At 44.0% G+C, this 23,301-nt stretch overlaps 1 protein-coding gene across 1 annotated transcript in view; it reads right to left on the bottom strand.

The window, feature by feature from the left end:
- Positions 1-475: 475 nt before the first annotated feature.
- The window catches only part of aff2 (AF4/FMR2 family, member 2), a 351,632-nt gene continuing 328,806 nt past the window's right edge, over positions 476-23,301 (bottom strand). The window contains exons 18-22 of the mRNA XM_031791376.1: positions 20,289-20,360; positions 19,020-19,113; positions 18,588-18,637; positions 11,313-11,527; positions 476-6,647 (exon numbers count right to left, since the gene is read on the bottom strand). Coding sequence (XP_031647236.1) covers positions 6,526-6,647; positions 11,313-11,527; positions 18,588-18,637; positions 19,020-19,113; positions 20,289-20,360 — 553 coding nt within the window. The 3' untranslated portion in view covers positions 476-6,525. The remainder of the gene's footprint in view (positions 6,648-11,312; positions 11,528-18,587; positions 18,638-19,019; positions 19,114-20,288; positions 20,361-23,301) is intronic.

Genomic DNA, 23,301 nt, shown 5'->3' with positions numbered 1-23,301 from the left:
TCAGTAAGCACTATAGGCTAATTCAGATGAGAACCAGTGTAATGCTGCTGATTACAGGGGATTTATCATACAGCCAGACACAGATACAATGTCATGTTCCCCTGTGAATGTGTGTTGACTTCACCTCTCCTCTAATCATAGTCCTGTTTCTCTAAACTGGACAGTTGCTGCACCATCTCACATATCAGGTGGCTGTGTGTTTCCCCCAGAAATGATGCCCTTGATTATAAAACAGATGATATACAGTATTGTTGAAAATACATGGTTTCTTACAATTCTAAGGAGACTAATGCCATTCTGACAAGTCATTAAAGTAAGGGATGCAATCATCACAAGGATGCACCATAGAAACGTTGTGATTTCACTCAAGGCAACTCTGATGCAATGTGCATTCCCCAATTCAAATAATCAGACACATGACAATGGCATAAACAGAAGCGTAATTGGAAATCAGACAACAGAGGAAATATTTATCCGGTTCATACCATTTTTAATTCCAATTTTTTTTACAGAAACATTAAACATTTAAAAACAACATAACTATCATTTCAGTTTTTGATCATTACATATAACAATTGTATTATAAAATAACCATACAATAGGCTGAAATAATAATACCAAATGGCGGAACTTGTGCAACACATGTTAAATACAAAGGTAACCAGGCAGGAAGTTTCTTTGATACATAACCCATTTTTAATGAGTCCATACTACTATACGTTCATAAATCCATAGCATAACAGTTACCCTGCTCTGTACAAAAATTAACAAACTAAAAACTACAGCATGCCTGAAATAAAACATCTTCTGTCTTGCATTTTCTGTTTCCAACATTGTCCATCTTTAAACTATCGGCATAACGTCAGTGAGAGAAAAGGCGATTTACTTGGAATGGTAACCTTGTTCTTCCCTGACGTCTGACCAACATTGTAGGCTACATCGTTTAGGGAATAGGTAGCGTTTAAGCATTTATAAAGTTTGAGCCTCGAGGAACAGTATGTCATTAAGCTAATGTATGGCTATCAGCATTGCTAACTGTTTTGCAAATTCATTTCTATTGTCACACTGTAAGTTTATATTAATGTAACAATGCTGCATTCCACAGTTAAAATGGATCTGACTGAAATGTTGCCAGAACTGACAGTGATTGTTCCATATCTGAAAAAAAATGTTGGTTAACGTTATTGAGCAATTTTATCTCTAAGGCTTGAACATAGGGATCTGATCTTTGGGAAATCGCTCTACTTTTCACAATAAATTTAGCCAATTGCAACATAATAACATTAGACTTTTAATAATACTTTCAGAAATATAATTGTATCAAAAACACATGATTTTCCTTCAAATGTTTATCCCATTTGGTAAATAAATGTCTGTAAATTGTAGTTCATCTATTTCATGAAGTAGGAAGCACAGCCATGATAAGTAAATGCCTTCTTTCTGTAACAAACCTTTTCAACTGTTGTTGACTGAAGCTGTACATTAGTTTATATAATCTCATTGTCTCTCTTTTACAAAAGGGAGTGGTGGATGATACAGAGAAATGCCACTCCAGGTGACATTGGAATGACTGAAGCCAAGGTCACATAGGACAGACTACCCAAAAGATCAAAGCTTAAGGGGCGGTGAGATGTCACAGGTCTGCAATAAACTCATGTCAAAACAATGGATTTCCAATGTATTCTTGTCAGCTGTGGGCAGTCAACAACAATATATATTGTATGGAACATGTGGTCCAATCCTTTACACCGTAGGACATAAACCAGAACGCACCTTGTCATTCTGTACAGATATAAACAACAAGAGGATCTATGGATAACTGTTCTTCATGTCCCCTAACACACGTCTGCTACACTGCTTTAAGACGCCAATAAGCTGAAGGAACGTTTGAACATATAGTTGAATGAAAGCTACCACCTGTTGACCTCAATTTGCATAACAACAACGTGTGGTGACCCGAAGGTCAACCTGCGCTACTCTTAATGACACCAAGTGTCTGCCAATGGTCTGCAGTCACAGACACAAGCTGTTTAGATTACAAACAAATTATACTAAATTAATCAGCTAATGGGAATAACATTTCAGATGTCCAATCTATGACGTATTGTCGTAGTTTATGATGAACGGTTGATAGGTATTTGATATGGTTATGTGTCATGAGGGCCCAGTATCAGTCATATTAAACATGACACAATATCCACGAAATATGAATGAGCATTGAGTCACACAGTTGTTAATTGACCAACATGTTGTGGTGCTTCGTGTTTAACTAAGTGGTATTTGCAGTGCTTCACTTGCAGAGCGATGCTTCCAGCTGGGACAGTGTTTATTGGAGATCGTCTTTCCTGGTGGAGTGGTACAATGGAACAAGAGATGACCAGACCAAAGTGGCAGACTTCAGTCCAGCTATTAGGCTTCATGTTGTCCTCACTCACTCCAGAAAAAAAGCAGCTTTTCAAAAATAATACATTATGATTAATAAGAACATGATAAATACACAACAATTTGTAACACAAACCAATTGTGTTGGCAGAATGTCCGATTTCTTCTAGGTGTAAATTGATAAGGAGTGTTTGATAGCATAAATTGTTGGTTTTGACGCCCGCCTTGCCGACACCCCCTCTCACCATAGTCTCTACCTTAGATGAACTTGATTGGATGAGCATTGGAATGAAATAAAGCGAACGGAGGAAAACATTCTCTGAACATGAACACTGTAAGTCTTATTGATCCTGCTCTTAAGTAGTGCCTGATAGGGACAAATACTGTTCAGGCTTTGAACTGAGAAGACAGCAAGGTGAGCAGAACGCCATAATACATCTACTATAGCTAGGATACATCTTTGTGTTTACTCTGCAATGCTTAAAAGATTTGTGGGCTATTTTCAATAACATTTCTCTAGAGGTATTCATTTTAAAATGAAAATTCCTGTATTCATAAAATCTATCTATGAAATATCAACATTTGTAGCAGCAATATATTATCAAGCCAATTAGGGACTCATTTAATGAGTAATTCCTTCCTGATATGTCATCATCACCACCTGGTTTTACCAAGCTGAGGACTAGGTCACACCATACATTGGCTTGGTAACACTGCCAGTCCAGATGGCACCTCATTCAACGTTTCACAATTTCCATGTTTTAGACATAAAACCGTATATTTGAAACAAAAATGGATCATGTTCTCTCCGGTGGATATAAGCCAATTTAATTCAGCCTTTCCTCATTGTGGAATGAATAGAAGACATTAGCTGCTCCTCGTCAGTGCCAGACAGGGACTTAGTTTGGAGCTGGTTGTTTATATCAGACGATGGATTAGAGAGAGAGGGGAGAGTGGGGGATAGAGAAAGAGAGAGAGTGAGTGAGAGAGAGAGAGAAAGAGAGGGAGAGAGAGTGAGTGAGAGAGAGAGAGAAAGAGAGGGAGAGAAAGAGAGGGAGAGAGAGTGAGCGAGAAAGGGAAAGAGAAGGTGAGAGAGAGAGCGGGAGAGAGGGAGGGAGAGAGGGAGAGAGAGAGAGAGAGAGAGAGAGACTGAGAGAGAGAAAGAGAGACTGGGAGAGAGAGAGAGAGAGAGAGGGAACAGGATACCAGTGCTACTTTGTGCTGTTGACTAGCTGCCAAAGGCCCAGATTTCCCTGACAGAATGGCCTGTCTCTAGCACCAACAGGAACAGCTGGGAAAAACCACTGGAAATGTACAAACTGCTTTCCTCATAAAGGCAAAGACAGTTGGCTACTTTGGACTGGGGAAGAAAATGTGATCATTTGCATAAAAAAATAATGCACACACTTAATTTTCCTCAACTCTGACTGGTAGTTATGAGATCAGTTGTCACAAAAGGCTAAATGAAAAATGACCTTCAGATACTGTACAAAGAAGTTAAGTTGTTAGGCTGTCTTTCAGATTTTTCTATCCATTTCGTTACAGTAGGACTGGTGTAAATATTGCTATTACCACATGGTGTGGTATCCTACATCTTTAAAATAGATTTGGAATTGACTGAGCACAGTTATGCATGTAGGCTACTGCACTGATCCATAAAACAACACTGAATGACATGAACCCTAAATGAGACAGTTAATGGATCAACATTAAGTGATTTTTAAAATCCAGTTTAACGTATTGTTTTGTCTGTAATTTGTTCAGTCTTTTCTTAGGAAATTCCAAAACGCTTAATTAGCTTAATGACCTAAAATCGATAGATACAAATTCCTCCTTATAGGATCACCATTCTTACTTCTAAATGTCAGAAACACTGAATGTGAATTAAGAGCATTTCTCAGTTCTTAGTAACAAGATAATGAACACAATTAGTGCTATCATCCAGCTATTGCTGTAAATGGCTTGACGTGTTAACCTATTGATTATAGGTAATTACAGTAAGTCACGTTAAGCATTTTCATGTTTAAGCGTTTCTGAAAATCCCATTCACTATCCTCAAAACAGTACCGGAGTTAGAAATTTGATACATGTAAGTCACACATTTGCAATTTTAAAGCCAAACCTGTTATCATAATTGCCAGTAAAAAGTACATGAATAAATTGTGGTTTTATGAAAAAATCTAATATACCAACATGGTATGGAAAAACCCTTTAGATTCATTCTTGTTCTTAAATATAGACTCTTAATCATTTCCACTGAATACGGAGGCACTTTGTTTTATCATAGTGAAAATCATACTTCACACACATCCTCATTGTCTCTCATACACATTTAACATTAGAGATATGGTCTACTCCAATAAACTGTATGGGCTGGGCTAGAGAGAGAGAGAGAGAGAGAGAGAGAGGCACGGACACCCAGCAATAGAGAATCCATCCCCAAAATCATCTCTGCACAGTGCAACACACACACTTCCCTACAGTTCATTCTCTCACATCACATCGACATAAAGACCAAAAACAAAACAAGCATCATATTTCCTCCTTAGGACAACTGCCTGTATCTCATACAGACGGTGTATCTCCATCAAGCCACGTTTAAATATACAAATGTACAACTATGCACAGAACACATAAGAAGTGTTCCTATGGATTATTCTTCAACAGTCTACACCTCTCTGTGGACAACTGAACCAACATTGTGATATACAGCAGTCATCATAGACAATGAAAAGATCATGTACATATCTTCTGAAGTGCTAATGGACTCATTCTGGTGTTTACTGTTTGTGGTGGTGTTATAACAGTGAATGGATGATTCATATTTGTTTAAAGGCCCAGTGCAGTCAAAATGTGATTTTCTGGTGTTTTATATATATTTCCACACTATGAGGTTGGAAAAATACTTTGAAAATGTAAGAATTATAATAATGCCCTTTCAGCCTGTTTTTGGTGGGATGGAGTTTTGGCCTTCCATGGTGAGATCACCAGATGGTAAATTAGTTAATAGACCAATAAGAAAGAGAAATTACTATTTGCTAAGGAGCTATTTTAATTTATTTTTGACCATTTTAATTGAAAACAATAACATTAAAGTGCTTCATTGCTATCTAGAAATGATTTGATATTGCGATAACAATGGCTGCATTAGACCTTTGAACACAGTCTCAGGTGGTGTAACACTTCATTGCCTTAGACCCATGGAAAATGTGTGCTGGTTTGGAATAAATCCGGCCTCTTATTTTGTAGCTAACCAAACAAACACAAAGACACCACCAACCTCTGGGGCTGAAAGACACAATCCTCATCTGCTGTAGAAGACACAATGTTATTATGCAAATCCCTCAAAACCAGAGAAATTGCTTGTGGTGGCAGATTTAATTTGATTATTCATTGTTCATTTCCAATAAGCAACAAGTAATCGAATCATTTTGAATGATTTGTTGTTCCAATGGTACTAAAGGGTAGGCTAACTGTTGCTGTATGTATTATCTGACATGAGACGGAGGTCTTGAGGACCATAAATCAATGGTCAGATAGTAGTAGAGAGAGACACTTATTCAACTGGCTTCTGTCAGTCAGTTCATCAAGGCATTGACAAAAACTAAACATGTGAAGAGTTGAAAGCACTTATAAATTCCTGATCCATATTCCTGTTGGAATGGAGGTTTGAACTGAACAACGCTCCCAGTGTTCTAAGAGGCCCTCAGGGGTGGTCTGATCAAAACAAACAACAGGGAAATCACGGGCCTCTGTCGGGCAGAAAACCAGCACAGATCCTTCTCCTCTAGTGGCACGCTTTGGAGACACTCCACAGGTCTTAGGTGGGACTTCCCTCTCATTCGCTTTGGGGCTTGGATAGTGGGACCTCACTTTTTCCCCCCCACATCCATTGGACATGTCAACCTTGTACAGAGGGAGCAGAGAGACAGACTGTGTAGTAGAGCAAATGATGACCTCTGACCTCAGAGAGGGGACATGGGGCGGGACTTGCTGGCTGACAGTGAGGTGGGGGTCCATTGGGGTGTTATCAGATGGCTGGAGACTGGGGGATGGTGGGTGTTGCTGGCTGGTAGAGGTAGTGATGGAGGTGTGAGACAGACAGACAGAGTGGCAGACAGTTTAGTTCCAGTTCCCGCAGCACTATAACAAGTGGGCCTCTATCCGTAGCCAGTGCAGTCCTTGACGTATGTAGCGCACAAGTTCTATCATGCTGCTGTGTTGGCTCAACGGTTCCATCATTGAGTCCAGCTCCTGAAAGAACTCTATGGAAGAAGGCGAAGAGGACAGAGTGAGTGTTTAGGTGTGTCTGTCTACAAGACAAAGACTGGCAGACAGGTGTAATAGCAAAATTAAAGTCCTGTTTTCCATCCCTCTCTTACCTCTCTCCGAACCTCTCTGCCCTCCCTCCTAACCTCTCTTGCCTCCCTCCTAACCTCTCTTTCTTTCCTCCTAACCTCTCTTGCCTCCCTCCGAACCTCTCTTCCCTCCCTCCTAACCTCTCTTTCTTTCCTCCTAACCTCTCTTTCTTTCCTCCTAACCTCTCTTTCTTTCCTCCGAACCTCTCTTTCCTCCCTTCTAACCCATCTTCCCCTTTCCGAACCACTCTTTCCTCCCTCCTAAACTCTCTTCCCTCCCTCCTAACCTCTCCTCTATCTCTTCCATCCCTCCAAACCTCACCACCCTCACTCCTAATCTCTCTTCAATCTCTTACCTCCCTCATACCCTCTATTTCTCTTTACCCTCCCTCATAACCTCTCTTTCCACCCACCTAACCTCTCTTTCCTACCTCCAAACAACTCTTTCCCCCCTCCTAACCTCTCTTCCCTCCCTCCTAATCTCTCTTTCCTCCCTCCTAATCTCTCTTTCCTCCCTCCAAACAACAATTTCCTCCCTTCTAACCTCTCTTCCCTCCCTCCTAACATCTCTTCCCTCCCTTCTAACCTCTCTTCCCCTTTCCGAACCACTCTTTCCTCCCTCCTAAACTCTCTTCCCTCCCTCCTAACCTTTCCTCTATCTCTTCCATCCCTCCAAACCTCACCACCCTCCCTCCTACACTCTCTTCCCTCCCTACTACCTCTCTCCCCTCCCTCCTAACCTCTCATTCCTCCCTCCTAATCTCTCTTCCCTCCCTTCTAACCACACTTCCCTCTCTTCCCAACCTCTGAACCTCTCCTCCCTCCCTTCTAACCTCTCTTCCCTCCCTCCTGACCTCTCGTCCATCCCTTCTAACTCACTTACCTCTCTTCCTTCCCTCCCTCCTAACCTCTCTTCCCTCCCTCCTAACCTCTCTTGCCTCCCTCCTAACCTCTCTTCTCTCTCTTCCCTCCCTCCTAACCTCTCTTCCCTTCCTCCTAACCCCTCTTCCCTCCCTCCAAATCTCTCTTGCCTCCCTCCTAATCTCTCTTCTCTCTCTTCCCTCCCTCATAACCTCTCTTCCCTCCCCCTAACCTCTCTTCCCTCCCTCCTAATCTCTCTTCCCTCCCTTCCCTCTCGTCCCTTCCTCCTAACCCCTCTTCCCTCCCTCCAAAGCTCTCTTGCCTCCCTCCTAACCTCTCTTCCCTCCCTCCTAACCTCACTTCCCTCTCTTCCCTCCCCCCTAACCTCTCTTCCTTCCCTCCCTCCTAATCTCTCTTCCCTCCCTCCCTTCCCTCCCTCCTAACCTCACTTCCCTCTCTTCCCTCCCCCCCAACCTCTCTTCCCTACCTCCTAACCTCTCTTTCCACCCTCGTGACCTCTCTTCCTTACCTCCAAACCTCTCTTGACACCCTCCTAACTTCTCTTTCCTCCTTCCTAGCCGCTCTTCTCTCCCTCCTAACCTCTCTTCCCTCCCTCCTAACCTCTCTTCCCTCCCTCCTAACCTCTCTTGCCTCCCTCCTAACCTCTCTTCTCTCTCTTGCCTCCCTCATAACCTCTCTTCCCTCCCCCTAACCTCTCTCCCCTCCCTCCTAATCTCTCTTCCCTCCCTTCCCTCTCGTCCCTTCCTCCTAACCTCTCTTCCCTCCCTCCTAACCCCTCTTCCCTCCCTCCAAATCTCTCTTGCCTCCCTCCTAACCTCTCTTCTCTCTCTTCCCTCCCTCATAACCTCTCTTCCCTCCCCCCTAACCTCTCTTCCCTCCCTCCTAATCTCTCTTCCCTCCCTTCCCTCTCATCCCTTCCTCCTAACCCCTCTTCCCTCCCTCCAAACCTCTCTTGCCTCCCTCCTAACCTCACTTCCCTCTCTTCCCTCCCCCCTAACCTCTCTTCCTTCCCTCCCTCCTAAGCTCTCTTCCCTCCCTTCCCTCCCTCCTAACCTCACTTCCCTCTCTTCCCTCCCCCCTAACCTCTCTTCCCTACCTCCTAACCTCTCTTTCCACCCTCCTGACCTCTCTTCCTTACCTCCTAACCTCTCTTTCCACCCTCGTGACCTCTCTTCCTTACCTCCAAACCTCTCTTGACACCCTCCTAACTTCTCTTGCCTCCCTCCTAACCTCTCTTCCCGCCCTCCTAACCTCACTTCCCCCTCTTCCCTCCCCCTAACCTCTCTTTCCTCCCCCCTGACCTCTCATCCTTACCTCCAAACCTCTCTTGCCTCCCTCCTAACCTCTCTCCCCTCTCCCTCCTATCCTCTCTTCTCTCCCTCCGAACCTCTCTTACCTCCCTCCAAACCTCTCTTGCCTCCCTCCTAACCTGTCTTCCCTCCCTCTTAAGCTCTTTCCCTCTCTCCTTCCCTCTCTTCCCTCCCTCCTAACCTCTCTTTCTTCCCTCCTAACCTCTCTTCCCTCTCTTCCTAATCTCTCTTCCCTCCCTCCTAACCTCTCTTACCTCCCTCCAAACCTCTCTTGCCTCCCTCATATCCTCTCTTTCCTCCCTCCTATCCTCTCTTCCCTCGCTCCTAACCTCTCTTCCTCCTTCCTAATAAACAGTGGGTGATTGAGTGCTGGAAAGGCTCAATCCTAAAAGTAACAGCTCTGGTGATCAGTATGTGCTGAAAGGCCCACCTAGGCCTTCTCTCTCTTCCCTCCCTCATAACCTCTCTTCCATCCCCCCTAACCTCTCTTCCCTCCCTCCTAATCTCTCTTCCCTCCCTTCCCTCTCGTCCCTTCCTCCAACCCCTCTTCCCTCCCTCCAAACCTCTATTGCCTCCCTCCTAACCTCACTTCCCTCTCTTCCCTCCCCCTAACCTCTCTTCCTTCCCTCCCTCCTAATCTCTCTTCCCTCCCTTCCCTCCCTCCTATCCTCACTTCCCTCTCTTCCCTCCCCCCTAACCTCTCTTCCCTACCTCCTAACCTCTCTTTCCACCCTCCTGATCTCTCTTCCTTACCTCCAAACCTCTCTTGACACCCTCCTAACTTCTCTTTCCTCCTTCCTAGCCGCTCTTCCCTCCCCCTAATCTCTCCTCCCTCCCTTCTAACCTCACTTCCCTCTCTTCCCTCCCTCCTAGCCTCTCTTCCTTCCCTCATAACCTCTCTTCCCTCCCTCCTGACCTCTCTTCCATCCCTTCTAAACTCACTTCCCTCTCTTCCCTCCCTCCTAATCTCCCTTCCCTCTCGTCCCTTCCTCCTAAACCCTCATCCTTACCTCCAAACCTCTCTTGCCTCCCTCCTAACTTCTCTTCCCTCCCCCTAACCTCTCCTCCTCCCTCCCTTCTAACCTCACTTCCCTCTCTTCCCTCCCTCCTAGCCTTTCTTCTGTCCCTCCTAACCTCTCTTCCGTCCCTCCTAACCTCTCTTCCTTCCCTACTGACCTCTCTTCCATCCCTTCTAACCTCACTTCCCTCCTTCCTAACCTCTCTTCCCTCCCTCCAAACCTATCTTGCCTCCCTCCTAACCTCTCTCCCCTCTCCCTCTCCCTCCTATCCTCTCTTCCCTCCCTCCTAACCTCTCTTACCTCCCTCCAAACCTCTCTTGCCTCCCTCCTAACCTGTCTTCCCTCCCTCTTAAGATCTTTCCCTCTCTCCTTCCCTCTCTTCCCTCCCTCCTAACCTCTCTTTCTTCCCTCCTAACCTCTCTTCCCTCTCTTCCTAACCTCTCTTCCCTCCCTCCTAACCTCTCTTACCTCCCTCCAAACCTCTCTTGCCTCCCTCATATCCTCTCTTCCCTCCCTCCTATCCTCTCTCCCCTCGCTCCTAACCTCTCTTCCTCCTTCCTAATAAACAGTGGGTGATTGAGTGCTGGAAAGGCTCAATCCTAAAAGTAACAGCTCTGGTGATCAGTATGTGCTGAAAGGCCCACCTAGGCCTTATGGTGACATAACTGGGTGATTCCTGTCTCATTTCCACCAAAGACACCATCCAACAGGCTCTAATTGAGCTCATTATGAGTGTCGACAGAGAGTAGGAGAGGTGTAGGGAGGATCAACTTCTAATGGATACTTCTGAGGCTGTGAGAGTGAGTTCTTGCCTAACACAACCACATAACCTGCCCCTTTAATCAGCTAGGCTCAGGAAATGACAGAGACACGACACATCAAATCCTCCATTCATAGTCAAGAGGGGTGTCCTCCATATATCTCTGCTGGTCTCTCTCTAGTCTGTACATTCACTCACTAATGACAGTAAATGGGTCAAGGCTTAGGGCTCCTTTATTCTCCATATCGCCATGAAAGAATACAGAACACATCAGTCCATATTAGGCCATCCTGAGGGTGATGAAAGGATCTGACTGGCCTTGGTTCCTAACCAATATGAATAATTAGTCATATATAATTACTGAATGCAAGGTAGACGAATGGGAATACATGTATTAACACAAATATATGATATGATAACAAAAGAATAATGGATGTTGTATGTAGCTATTACTGCTACATCAGCTGCAGTTACCACCCTACCCGGTATCTACAGCACAATTTATTCTACTAATGTACAAAATCTGCCATTTCTGCCATCTCCTATACAAACATCCTGTTGTAAAACAGAGAGACTGTGTCCAGTCTCCAGTCTCCAGTACCTTGGCTCTCTGTGGCCAACTTTTCTGCTGTGTCCCAGTGCTCGTAGCTCCGGAGAATGTTGTTGGTAATGTTGACGTGGCTGGCGGCCATCTGGTGAATGCGCTGGGGGATGGCCACGTTGCCGGAGGCCCCGGAGCCCGCAGTGCCCGTACTGCTGCTGCCCCAACTGACTGGGGAGAGACTCAGAGACAGGGGCGATGGGGTGCCTGTGTTCCTAGGAAGACAGAGACACAATACAGGGGTCAGGGGTTAGAGGTTGGAAGTGAAAAGGTCAGGGCACCACCACAGAGATGATAGTGTACTGTATAACTACTGGATACCATGGATTTTGGTATCCTGGGCAAAACATACAAGTACTTTATATATACAGAGAGTAAAGTGAATTATATATACAGGGAGTAAAGTGAATTATATATACAGGGAGTAAAGTGAATTATATATACAGAGAGTAAAGTGAATTATATATACAGGGAGTAAAATGAATTATATATACAGGGAGTAAAGTGAATTATATATACAGGGAGTAAAGTGAATTATATATACAGGGAGTAAAGTGAATTATATATACAGAGAGTAAAGTGAATTATATATACAGGGAGTAAAGTGAATTATATATACAGGGAGTAAAGTGAATTATATATACAGAGAGTAAAGTGAATTATATATACAGGGAGTAAAGTGAATTATATATACAGGGAGTAAAGTGAATTATATATACAGGGAGTAAAGTGAATTATATATACAGAGAGTAAAGTGAATTATATATACAGGGAGTAAAGTGAATTATATATACAGGGAGTAAAGTGAATTATATATACAGGGAGTAAAGTGAATTATATATACAGAGAGTAAAGTGAATTATATATACAGGGAGTAAAGTGAATTATATATACAGGGAGTAAAGTGAATTATATATACAGGGAGTAAAGTGAATTATATATACAGGGAGCAAAGTGAATTATATATACAGGGAGTAAAGTGAATTATATATACAGAGAGTAAAGTGAATTATATATACAGGGAGTAAAGTGAATTATATATACAGGGAGTAAAGTGAATTATATATACAGGGAGTAAAGTGAATTATATATACAGGGAGTAAAGTGAATTACAGTGCATTTGGAAAGTATTCAGACCCATTGACTTTTTCCACATTTTGTTACGTTATAGCCTTATTCTAAAATGGATACAAATATGTTTTTTCCTCATCAATCTACACACAATACCCAATAATGAAAAAGTAAAAACAGCTTTTTAGAATGTTCGCAAATGTATAAAAAATTAAAAACAGAAATACTTTTACATAAGTATTCAGACCCTTTGCTATGAGACTCGAAATTGAGCTCATGTGTATCCTGTTTCCATTGATCATCCTTCAGATGTTTCTAGAACTTGATTGGAGTCCACCTGTGGTAAATTCAATTGATTGGACATGATTTGGAAAGGCACACACCTGTCTTTATGAGGTCCCACAGCTGACAGTGCATGTCAGAGGAAAAACCAAGCCATGAGGTGAAAGGAATTGTCCGTAGAGCTCTGAGACAGGATTGTGTCGAGGCACAAATCTGGGGTATGGTACCAAAAAAATCTGCAGCTTTGAAGGTCCCAAAGAACACAGTAGCCTCCATCATTTTTAAATGGAATAAGTTTGGAACCACCAAGACTCTTCCTAGAGCTGGCCGCCTGGCCAAACTGAGCAATCGGGGAGAAAGACCTTTGTCATGGAGGTGACCAAGAACCCGATGGTCACTCTGACAGAAATCCAGAGTTCCCTTGTGGAGATGGGAGAAACTTCCAAAAGGACAACAATCTATGCAGCACTCCACCTATCAGGCCTTTATGGTCGAGTGGCCAGACGAGTCTCAGAGCAAAGGGTCTGAAAACTTACGTAAATAAGGTATTTCTCTTTACATTTTTTATAAATTTGCTATAACAGTTTTCGCTTTGTCATTGTGGGGAATTGTTGAGGATTTAATTTTTAAAAATCCATTTAAGAATAAGGCTGTAAGGTAGCAAAATGTGGTAAAAGTCAAGGGGTATGAATACGTTCTGAAGACACTGTATATACAGAGAGTAAAGTAAATTATATATACAGATACAGGGAGTAAAGTAAATTATACATATATGGAGTAAAGTGAATTATATATACAGTTGAAGTCGGAAGTTTACATACACTTAGGTTGGAGTCATTAAAACTCGTTTTTCAACCAGTCCACAAATTTCTTGTTAACAAACTATAGTTTTGGCAAGTCGGTTAGGACATAGACTTTGCGCATGAAACAAGTAATTTTTCCTACAATTGTTTACAGACGGATTATTACACTTCTAATTCACTGTATCACAATTCCATTGGGTCAGAAGTCTACATACACTAAGGTGACTGTGCCATTAAACAGCTTGGAAAATGACAGAATATTATGTCATGGCTTTAGAAGCATCTGATAGGCTAATTGACAAGATTTGAGTCAATTGGTAGGGTACCTGTGGATGTATTGCAAGGCCTACCTTCAAACTCAGTGCGTCTTTGCTTGACATCAAGGGAAAATCAAAAGAAATCAGCCAAGACCTCAGAAAAAAAATTGTAGACCACAAGTCTGGTTCATCCTTGGGAGCAATTTCCAAACGCCTGAAGGTACCACATTCATCTGTACAAACAATAGTATGCAAGTATAAACACCATGGGATCACACAGCCGTGCAACCGCCCAGGAAGGAGATACGTTCTGTCTCCTAGAGATGAACGTACTTTGGTGCGAAAAGTGCAAATCAATCCCAGAACAACAGCAAAGGACCTTGTGAAGATGCTGGAGGAAACAGGTACAAAAGTGTCTATATCCACAGTAAAACAAGTCCTATATCGACATAAACTGAAAGGCCGCTCAGCAAGGAAGAAGCCACTGCTCCAAAACCGCCCTATAAAAAGCCAGACTATGGTTTGCAACTGCACATGGGGACAAAGATCGTACTTTTTGGAGAAATGTCCTCTGGTCTGATGAAACACAAATAGAACTGTTTGGCCATAATAACCATCGTTATGTTTGGAGGAAAAAGGGGGAGGCTTGCAAGCCCGAAGAACACCATCCCAACCGTGAAGCACGGCGGTGGCAGCATCGTGTTGTGGGGGTGCTTTGCTGCAGGAGGGACTGGTGCACTTCACAAAATAGACGGCATGAGGGGGAGGAAAATTACGTGGAAATATTGAAGCCACATCTCAAGACATCAGTCAGGAAGTTAAAGCTTGGTCGCAAATGGGTCTTCCAAATGGACAATGACCCCAAGCATGCTTCCAATGTTGTGTCAAAATGGCTTAAGGACAACAAAGTCAAGCTATTGGAGTGGCCATCACAAAGCCCTGACCTCAATCCTATAGAAGATTTACGGGCATAACTGAAGAAGCGTGTGCGAGCAAGGAGGCCTACAAACTTGACTCAGTTACACCAGCTCTGTCAGGAGGAATGGGCCAAAATTCACCCAACTTATTGTGGGAAGCTTGTGGAAGGCTACTCGAATCGTTTAACCCAAGTTAAACAATTTAAAGGCAATGCTACAAAATACGAATTGAGTGTATGTAAACTTCTGACCCACTAGTAATGTGATGAAAGAAATAAAAACTGAAATAAATAATTCATTCTACTATTATTCTGACATTTCACATTCTTAAAATAAAGTGATGATCCTAACTGGCCTAAGACAGGGAAATTTTACTTGGATTAAATGTCAGGAATTGTTTAAAACTGAGTTTAAATGTATTTGGCTAAGGTGTATGTAAACTTCCGACTTCAACTGTATAGGGAGTTAAGTGAATTATATATACAGGGAGTAAAGTGAAGCATGGAGGAGGAAGTGTGATGATGAGGGGATGCTTTTTCAAACAGTCATGAAGGAGTTCCCACATATTTTGAGCACTTGTTGGCTGCTTTTCCTTCACTCTGCAGTCCAACTCATCCCAAATCATCTCAATTGGGTTAAGGTCGGGTGATTGTGGAGACCAGGTCATCTGATGCAGCACTCCATCACTCTCCTTCTTGGTCAAAATGCCCTCAAACAGCATGGAGGTGTGTTTTTTGGGTCATTGTCCTTTTGAAAAACAAAGTTCCACTAAGTGCAAACCAGATGGGATGATGTATCGCTGCAGAATGCTGTGGTAGCCATGTTGGTTAAGTGTTTAGTGCTAGCCATGTTGGTTAAGCTTAACCACTGTCCGTCAAGCTTAACCACTGTCCGTCAGGCTTAACCACTGTCCGTCAAGCTTAACCACTGTCCGCCAAGCTTAACCACTGTCCGTCAGGCTTAACCACTTTCCGTCAGGCTTAACCACTGTCCGTCAGGCTTAACCACAATCCGTCAGGCTTAACCACTGTCCGTCAAGCTTAACCACAGTCCGTCAGGCTTAACCACAGTCCGTCAGGCTTAACCACTGTCCGTCAGGCTTAACCATTCTCCGCCAGGCTTAACCACACGCTGTCAGGCTTATCTTATCTTATTTGGGGCGGCAGGGTAGCCTAGTGGTTAGAGCATTGGACTAGTAGCCGGAAGGTTGCAAGTTCAAATCCCCGAGCTGACAAGGTACAAATCTGTCGTTCTGCTCCTGAACAGGCAGGTAACCCACTGTTCCTAGGCCGTCATTGAAAATAAGAATTTGTTCTGAACTGACTTGCCTAGTTAAATAAAGGTACAATTTAAAAATAATTCAAATGATCCACTCTCCGTCAGGCTGTACTACTGTCCGTCAGGCTTATCCATTCTCTGTCAGGCTGTACCACTGTACGTCAGGCTTATCCATTCTCCGTCAGGCTGTACCACTGTACGTCAGGCTTATCCATTCTCTGTCAGGCTGTACCACTGTACGTCAGGCTTATCCATTCTCTGTCAGGCTGTACCACTGTACGTCAGGCTTATCCATTCTCTGTCAGGCTGTACCACTGTACGTCAGGCTTATCCATTCTCTGTCAGGCTGTACCACTGTACGTCAGGCTTATCCATTCTCTGTCAGGCTGTACCACTGTACGTCAGGCTTATCCATTCTCTGTCAGGCTGTACCACTGTACGTCAGGCTTATCCATTCTCTGTCAGGCTGTACCACTGTACGTCAGGCTTATCCATTCTCCGTCAGGCTGTACCACTGTACGTCAGGCTTATCCATTCTCTGTCAGGCGGTACCACTGTACGTCAGGCTTATCCATTCTCTGTCAGGCTGTACCACTGTACGTCAGGCTTATCCATTCTCTGTCAGGCTGTACCACTGTACGTCAGGCTTATCCATTCTCTGTCAGGCTGTACCACTGTACGTCAGGCTTATCCATTCTCCGTCAGGCTGTACCACTGTACGTCAGTCTTATCCATTCTCTGTCAGGCTTATCCATTCTCCGTCAGGCTTATCCATTCTCCGTCAGGCTTTACCACTCACCGTCAGGCTTAACCACTGTCCGTCAGGCTTAACCACTGTCCCCCAGGCTTAGCCACAGTCATTCAGACTTTGCCACTGTCCGTCAGGCTTAACCACTGTCATTCAGACTTTGCCACTGTCCGTTAGGCTTAACCATTCTCCGCCAGGCGTAACCACTGTCCATCAGGCTTAACCACTCTCCGTCAGGCTTAACCAATCTCCATCAGGTTTAACCACTGTCCCTCAGGCTTAACTACTGTCCGTCAGGCTTAACTACTGTCCGTCAGGCTTAACTTCTGTCCGTCAGGCTTAACTACTGTCCGTCAGGCTTAACTTCTCTCCGTCAGGCTTAACCTCTGTCCGTCAGGCTTAACCACTGTCCCTCAGGCTTAACTACTGTCCGTCAGGCTTAACTACTGTCCGTCAAGCTTAACTTCTGTCCGTCAGGCTTAACTTCTGTCCGTCAGGCTTAACTAGTCTCCGTCAGATTTAATCACTAATTCTGATTTTATTTTGTATTATCGGCAAACTAGGGCTTATCTCGGCTTGACAATCATGACTGACAATCATCTGTCAGCTGGCTTGAGACATCAATCAGAGGACATATTCATCAGTCTTTTAGTGCCAAACCCAAACAATCAAGCTCCAGGTCCTGTAATTCAGCACTAAATTGAAAGGCGCTCCCCCCGTGAAGTTAAATTATGATGCTCTGTCAACAGCTTGCCTCTCTCGGCTCCCTTTCTAATAGTTTGAGGCTTTTGCTGAAATAAACAAACCCTTGAGGGTGAAAAAAAAACAATAAGGAAAAAAGATTCATGATTGTCAAGGACAGAACAAACAAATTGTGGGAAAGACCAGAGCAGAGTGTAATCTAATGTTGATTACAGTCCGCAGGTAGCGGAGCTGACACGGGATTAAAAAGGCCAGTTGGTGGCTAATGTGACCATGGTGAACTGGAGGAGGCTGCAGGAGCCCTAGGAGCCAGTAGGATCTGAGGCTAATTGCTTCTGACAGCGCCTTTCACAGCAGAATAGCAGAAGCTGGTCAGTGCTTTGGCTGAGGGCTAGATCCCAGCCCTTGAAAAGACAGGCTCAAGGGAGCTCACAGTCACACACAGAGGATGGCTCACCACCAACTGCCAGACACTGACGAGCCCCACAGTAGCCCCATGGTATCCCCACAGTAGCTCCTCGGTAGCTTCACGGTAGCTCCGCAGTAGCCCCACGGTAGCCTCCCGGTAGCCCCACGGAAGCTCCATGGTAGCTTCACGGTAGCCCCACAGTAGCTTCACTGTAGCCCCACGGTAGCTTCACAGTAGCCCCACGGTAGCTTCACTGTAGCCCCACAGTAGCTTCACTGTAGCCCCACGGTAGCCCCACGGTAGCTTCACTGTAGCCCCACGGTAGCTTCACTGTAGCCCCATGGTAGTTTCACTGTTGCCCCACGGTAGCTTCACTGTAGCCCCACGGTAGCCCCATGGTAGCTTCACTGTAGCCCCACGGTAGCTCCACGGTAGCTTCACGGTAGCCCCACGGTAGCTCCATGGTAGCTCCATGGTAGCTTCACAGTAGCCCCACGGTAGCCCCACTGTAGACTGCGAACCCAAACACACAGGGTGGATCAGTTAGGTTCAGTTGCCATGGAAAATGCAGAAGAACAGTGAAGTAGTAAGCTCATCCCACCAGTGTGATGTGCTGAAAGCTGGAAGTCACATTGACAGAAGCTCTGTCTGTCATGACCTTTGTCTGAACAAAGCAGACAGCATCTGAGAGGGTTAGCTTGTTGCTTGGCCAGGAGAAGGCACATACATTGTTCTGTTCAGGGAGATATCTGGTATAAAGAATGCATTGTAATGCAACATTAGACGACTGAGGTGACATGTTACTCACTTTCCATTGGCTCCCCATGGCGAAGGTACTTGGGAACTTTTAGCCGAGTTCTGGAATGGAAGAGGTTTGTGAGAACAGGACAATTGGCAGCACCACTATACAAACACTTTGCACAGCTTAGAAAAGCTATCACAGCAATACAAACAGCGTCTCTAGAATAATATGCAACATAATTAATTAAAACAGGCTTAAGCACTAATGTATGTAGATAATTGATACACATAGTTTGCACACTAACCACAAAAAAAGTATGCTTTTTAATTACCACCATGCAAAGCTAATGAGTACACGCAACTTAACACAAATATACATTTAATTTAGACATTTTAATTAGCTGTACGTGTTCTACAGCTATCACTCTTTTATTCATAGAAGTTAGAATTAGAGTTAGAATTTGGAGTAAGAATTAGAGTAAGAATTAGAGTTAGTTACCTTGAAATACTCCATCAGGGAACGGGAATACTTTACTGCATGGTCCTTCTTTAGTTTGAACATTCTCAAGTACAGGAGGGATAAACAGCGATTGCTATGGAGATAAGAGCATAATAACGTTCCATTAAATGCAGGACCTACGGTAATACAGTATATCTGGTATTTGCAACATAACAGGCTGTGTATCAATTACAGACATTAAGCATCAAATAAATAACTAAGGAAAATGTGTTTTGTAACACATTAACTTGACATCCATGATGCATGAATATTTCATGTTGTTGTTATCAAATCTACCTCTCTAATTTCTTAGAAAATAAAAGCTAGAAAACAGAGGCAATAGTCAGACACCAGATGCTTTGGACATATGCACCACCCCATGACATGACACCAGCACTCTGGCATTAATAAGTCATTACCACACTGCACTTCCTAGTTTCTCCCAATCTAAACCACATCAACATGTTCTTACACACACGCGCACGTGCACGCGCACGTACACACTTTGCCTTCTAAAACAAATGACAAGTATACACTGATGGATCATGTCAACCAGTGTCAAATATTTGAATATAATTCCTAATGATGTCAGAACGGTTTACTAACACAGGAATTATGACCTGGGTGTCTCACTCCTACTCTCATCGCTGTCTACACTGCTATGACTGAGAGCCTAACCATAACATTCTAACCATAACATTCTCATTCTAAGCATTCCATTCTAACCATTCCATTCTAACCATAACATTCTAATTCTAAGCATTCCATTCTAACCATAACATTCTAATTCTAAGCATTCCATTCTAACCATAACATTCTAATTCTAACCATGACATTCTAACCCTGACATTCTACTCAGATTATACAATCAATATGACAGGCAGCATATCCCCTGTAGCAGTGTGGTTAGTATACTGTATATGTTGCTAGCCGCCAGGAAATCTTTCATTATCCCTAATAGCTTAATGAAATACAAGAATAATGATCCCCTTTAAGCTGATTAAGTGCTTTAGCAGTGTTTTAAAGCTCCCTTCAAGATACATCCGATTGTCGGGGAGGGATGGCTGAGTGGAGATTTAAATAGTGTTTGAGCGAAGCGGCGGATTTAGCATCTAACGGGTTTGGAAGCCAGCTGGATTTTCTTAAATCAACCCAAACGCCCACACAGGCTAGAGATCCTTGTCCGTCATCACACCCATCAGAGGAATGATGGGTTTCCTTCAACCACACAGAGGTTCACATCAGAAACTATATCAAGGGAAAACTCACCACAATACAGCTAATTTCTTCTCGGCTACTGTTGCTGAGTGACTTGTAAAGTTCTTTAACCTCATGGCATATCTTCAAAAGCAGAAAAGACAAAAACATAAATTAATTAATTAATTAATTTCAGTTCAAATAACAAAAATAGAGGATGACTCAATGTCCATAAAGCCAGGGAAGCATCCATAAAACCAGGGGAGCATACATAAAGCCAGGGAAGCATCCATAAAGCCAGGGGAGCATACATAAAGCCAGGGAAGCATCCATAAAACCAGGGGAGCATACATAAAACCAGGGGAGCATACATAAAACCAGGGGAGCATACATAAAGCCAGGGGAGCATACATAAAGCCAGGGAAGCATCCATAAAACCAGGGGAGCATACATAAAGCCAGGGAAGCATCCATAAAACCAGGGGAGCATACATAAAGCCAGGAAAGCATCCATAAAGCCAGGGGAGCATCCATAAAGCCAGGGAAGCATCCATAAAACCAGGGGAGCATACATAAAACCAGGGGAGCATACATAAAACCAGGGGAGCATACATAAAGCCAGGGAAGCATCCATAAAGCCAGGGAAGCATCCATAAAACCAGGGAAGCATACATAAAGCCAGGGAAGCATCCATAAAACCAGGGGAGCATACATAAAGCCAGGGAAGCATCCATAAAACCAGGGGAGCATACATAAAGCCAGGGGAGCATCCATAAAACCAGGGGAGCATACATAAAACCAGGGAAGCATCCATAAAACCAAGGGAGCATACATAAAGCCAGGGAAGCATCCATAAAACCAGGGGAGCATACATAAAGCCAGGGAAGCATCCATAAAACCAGGGGAGCATACATAAAGCCAGGGAAGCATCCATAAAGCCAGGGGAGCATCCATAAAGCCAGGGGAGCATCCATAAAGCCAGGGAAGCATCCATAAAACCAGGGGAGCATACATAAAACCAGGGGAGCATACATAAAACCAGGGGAGCATGCATAAAGCCAGGGAAGCATACATAAAGCCAGGGAAGCATCCATAAAACCAGGGAAGCATACATAAAGCCAGGGAAGCATCCATAAAACCAGGGGAGCATACATAAAACCAGGGGAGCATACATAAAGCCAGGGAAGCATCCATAAAACCAGGGGAGCATACATAAAGCCAGGGAAGCATCCATAAAACCAGGGGAGCATACATAAAACCAGGGGAGCATACATAAAACCAGGGGAGCATACATAAAGCCAGGGGAGCATACATAAAGCCAGGGAAGCATCCATAAAACCAGGGGAGCATACATAAAGCCAGGGGAGCATACATAAAGCCAGGGAAGCATACATAAAGCCAGGGGAGCATACATAAAGCCAGGGGAGCATACATAAAGCCAGGGGAGCATACATAAAGCCAGGGAAGCATCCATAAAACCAGGAAAGCATACATAAAGCCAGGGGAGCATACAAAAAGCCAGGGGAGCATACATAAAGCCAGGGGAGAATACATAAAGCCAGGGGAGCATACATAAAGCCAGGGGAGAATCCATAAAACCAGGGAAACATACATAAAGCCATGGGGAGCATACATAAAGCCAGGGGAGCATACATAAAGCCAGGGGAGCATCCATAAAACCAGGAAAGCATACATAAAGCCAGGGGAGCATACATAAAGCCAGGAAAGCATACATAAAGCCAAGGAAGCATACATAAAGCCAGGGGAGCATACATAAAGCCAGGGGAGCATACATAAAGCCAGGGGAGCATACATAAAGCCAAGGGAGCATACATAAAGCCAGGGGAGCATACATAAAGCCAGGGGAGCATACATAAAGCCAGGAAAGCATCCATAAAGCCAGGGGAGCATCCATAAAGCCAGGGGAGCATCCATAAAGCCAGGGAAGCATCCATAAAACCAGGGGAGCATACATAAAACCAGGGGAGCATACATAAAACCAGGGGAGCATGCATAAAGCCAGGGAAGCATACATAAAGCCAGGGAAGCATCCATAAAACCAGGGAAGCATACATAAAGCCAGGGAAGCATCCATAAAACCAGGGGAGCATACATAAAACCAGGGGAGCATACATAAAGCCAGGGAAGCATCCATAAAACCAGGGGAGCATACATAAAGCCAGGGAAGCATCCATAAAACCAGGGGAGCATACATAAAACCAGGGGAGCATACATAAAACCAGGGGAGCATACATAAAGCCAGGGGAGCATACATAAAGCCAGGGAAGCATCCATAAAACCAGGGGAGCATACATAAAGCCAGGGGAGCATACATAAAGCCAGGGAAGCATACATAAAGCCAGGGGAGCATACATAAAGCCAGGGGAGCATACATAAAGCCAGGGGAGCATACATAAAGCCAGGGAAGCATCCATAAAACCAGGAAAGCATACATAAAGCCAGGGGAGCATACAAAAAGCCAGGGGAGCATACATAAAGCCAGGGGAGAATACATAAAGCCAGGGGAGCATACATAAAGCCAGGGGAGAATCCATAAAACCAGGGAAACATACATAAAGCCATGGGGAGCATACATAAAGCCAGGGGAGCATACATAAAGCCAGGGGAGCATCCATAAAACCAGGAAAGCATACATAAAGCCAGGGGAGCATACATAAAGCCAGGAAAGCATACATAAAGCCAAGGAAGCATACATAAAGCCAGGGGAGCATACATAAAGCCAGGGGAGCATACATAAAGCCAGGGGAGCATACATAAAGCCAAGGGAGCATACATAAAGCCAGGGGAGCATACATAAAGCCAGGGGAGCATACATAAAGCCAGGAAAGCATCCATAAAGCCAAGGGAGCATACATAAAACCAGGGGAGCATACATAAAGCCAGGGAAGCATACATAAAGCCAGGGGAGCATACATAAAACCAGGGGAGCATACATACAGCCAGGGGAGCATACATAAATGGGGGCGGCAGGTAGCCTAGTTGTTAGCGCGTTGGGCCAGTAACCGAAAGGTTGCTAGATCGAATTCCCGAGCTGCCAAGGTAAAAAATCTGTCGTTCTGCCCCTG

Source organism: Oncorhynchus kisutch, linkage group LG15 (assembly GCF_002021735.2).
Source record: "Oncorhynchus kisutch isolate 150728-3 linkage group LG15, Okis_V2, whole genome shotgun sequence".
NCBI lineage: Eukaryota > Metazoa > Chordata > Actinopteri > Salmoniformes > Salmonidae > Oncorhynchus > Oncorhynchus kisutch.
The sequence above is the reverse complement of the archived record's forward strand: the minus strand, read 5'-3'. Positions and strand labels throughout refer to the sequence as shown.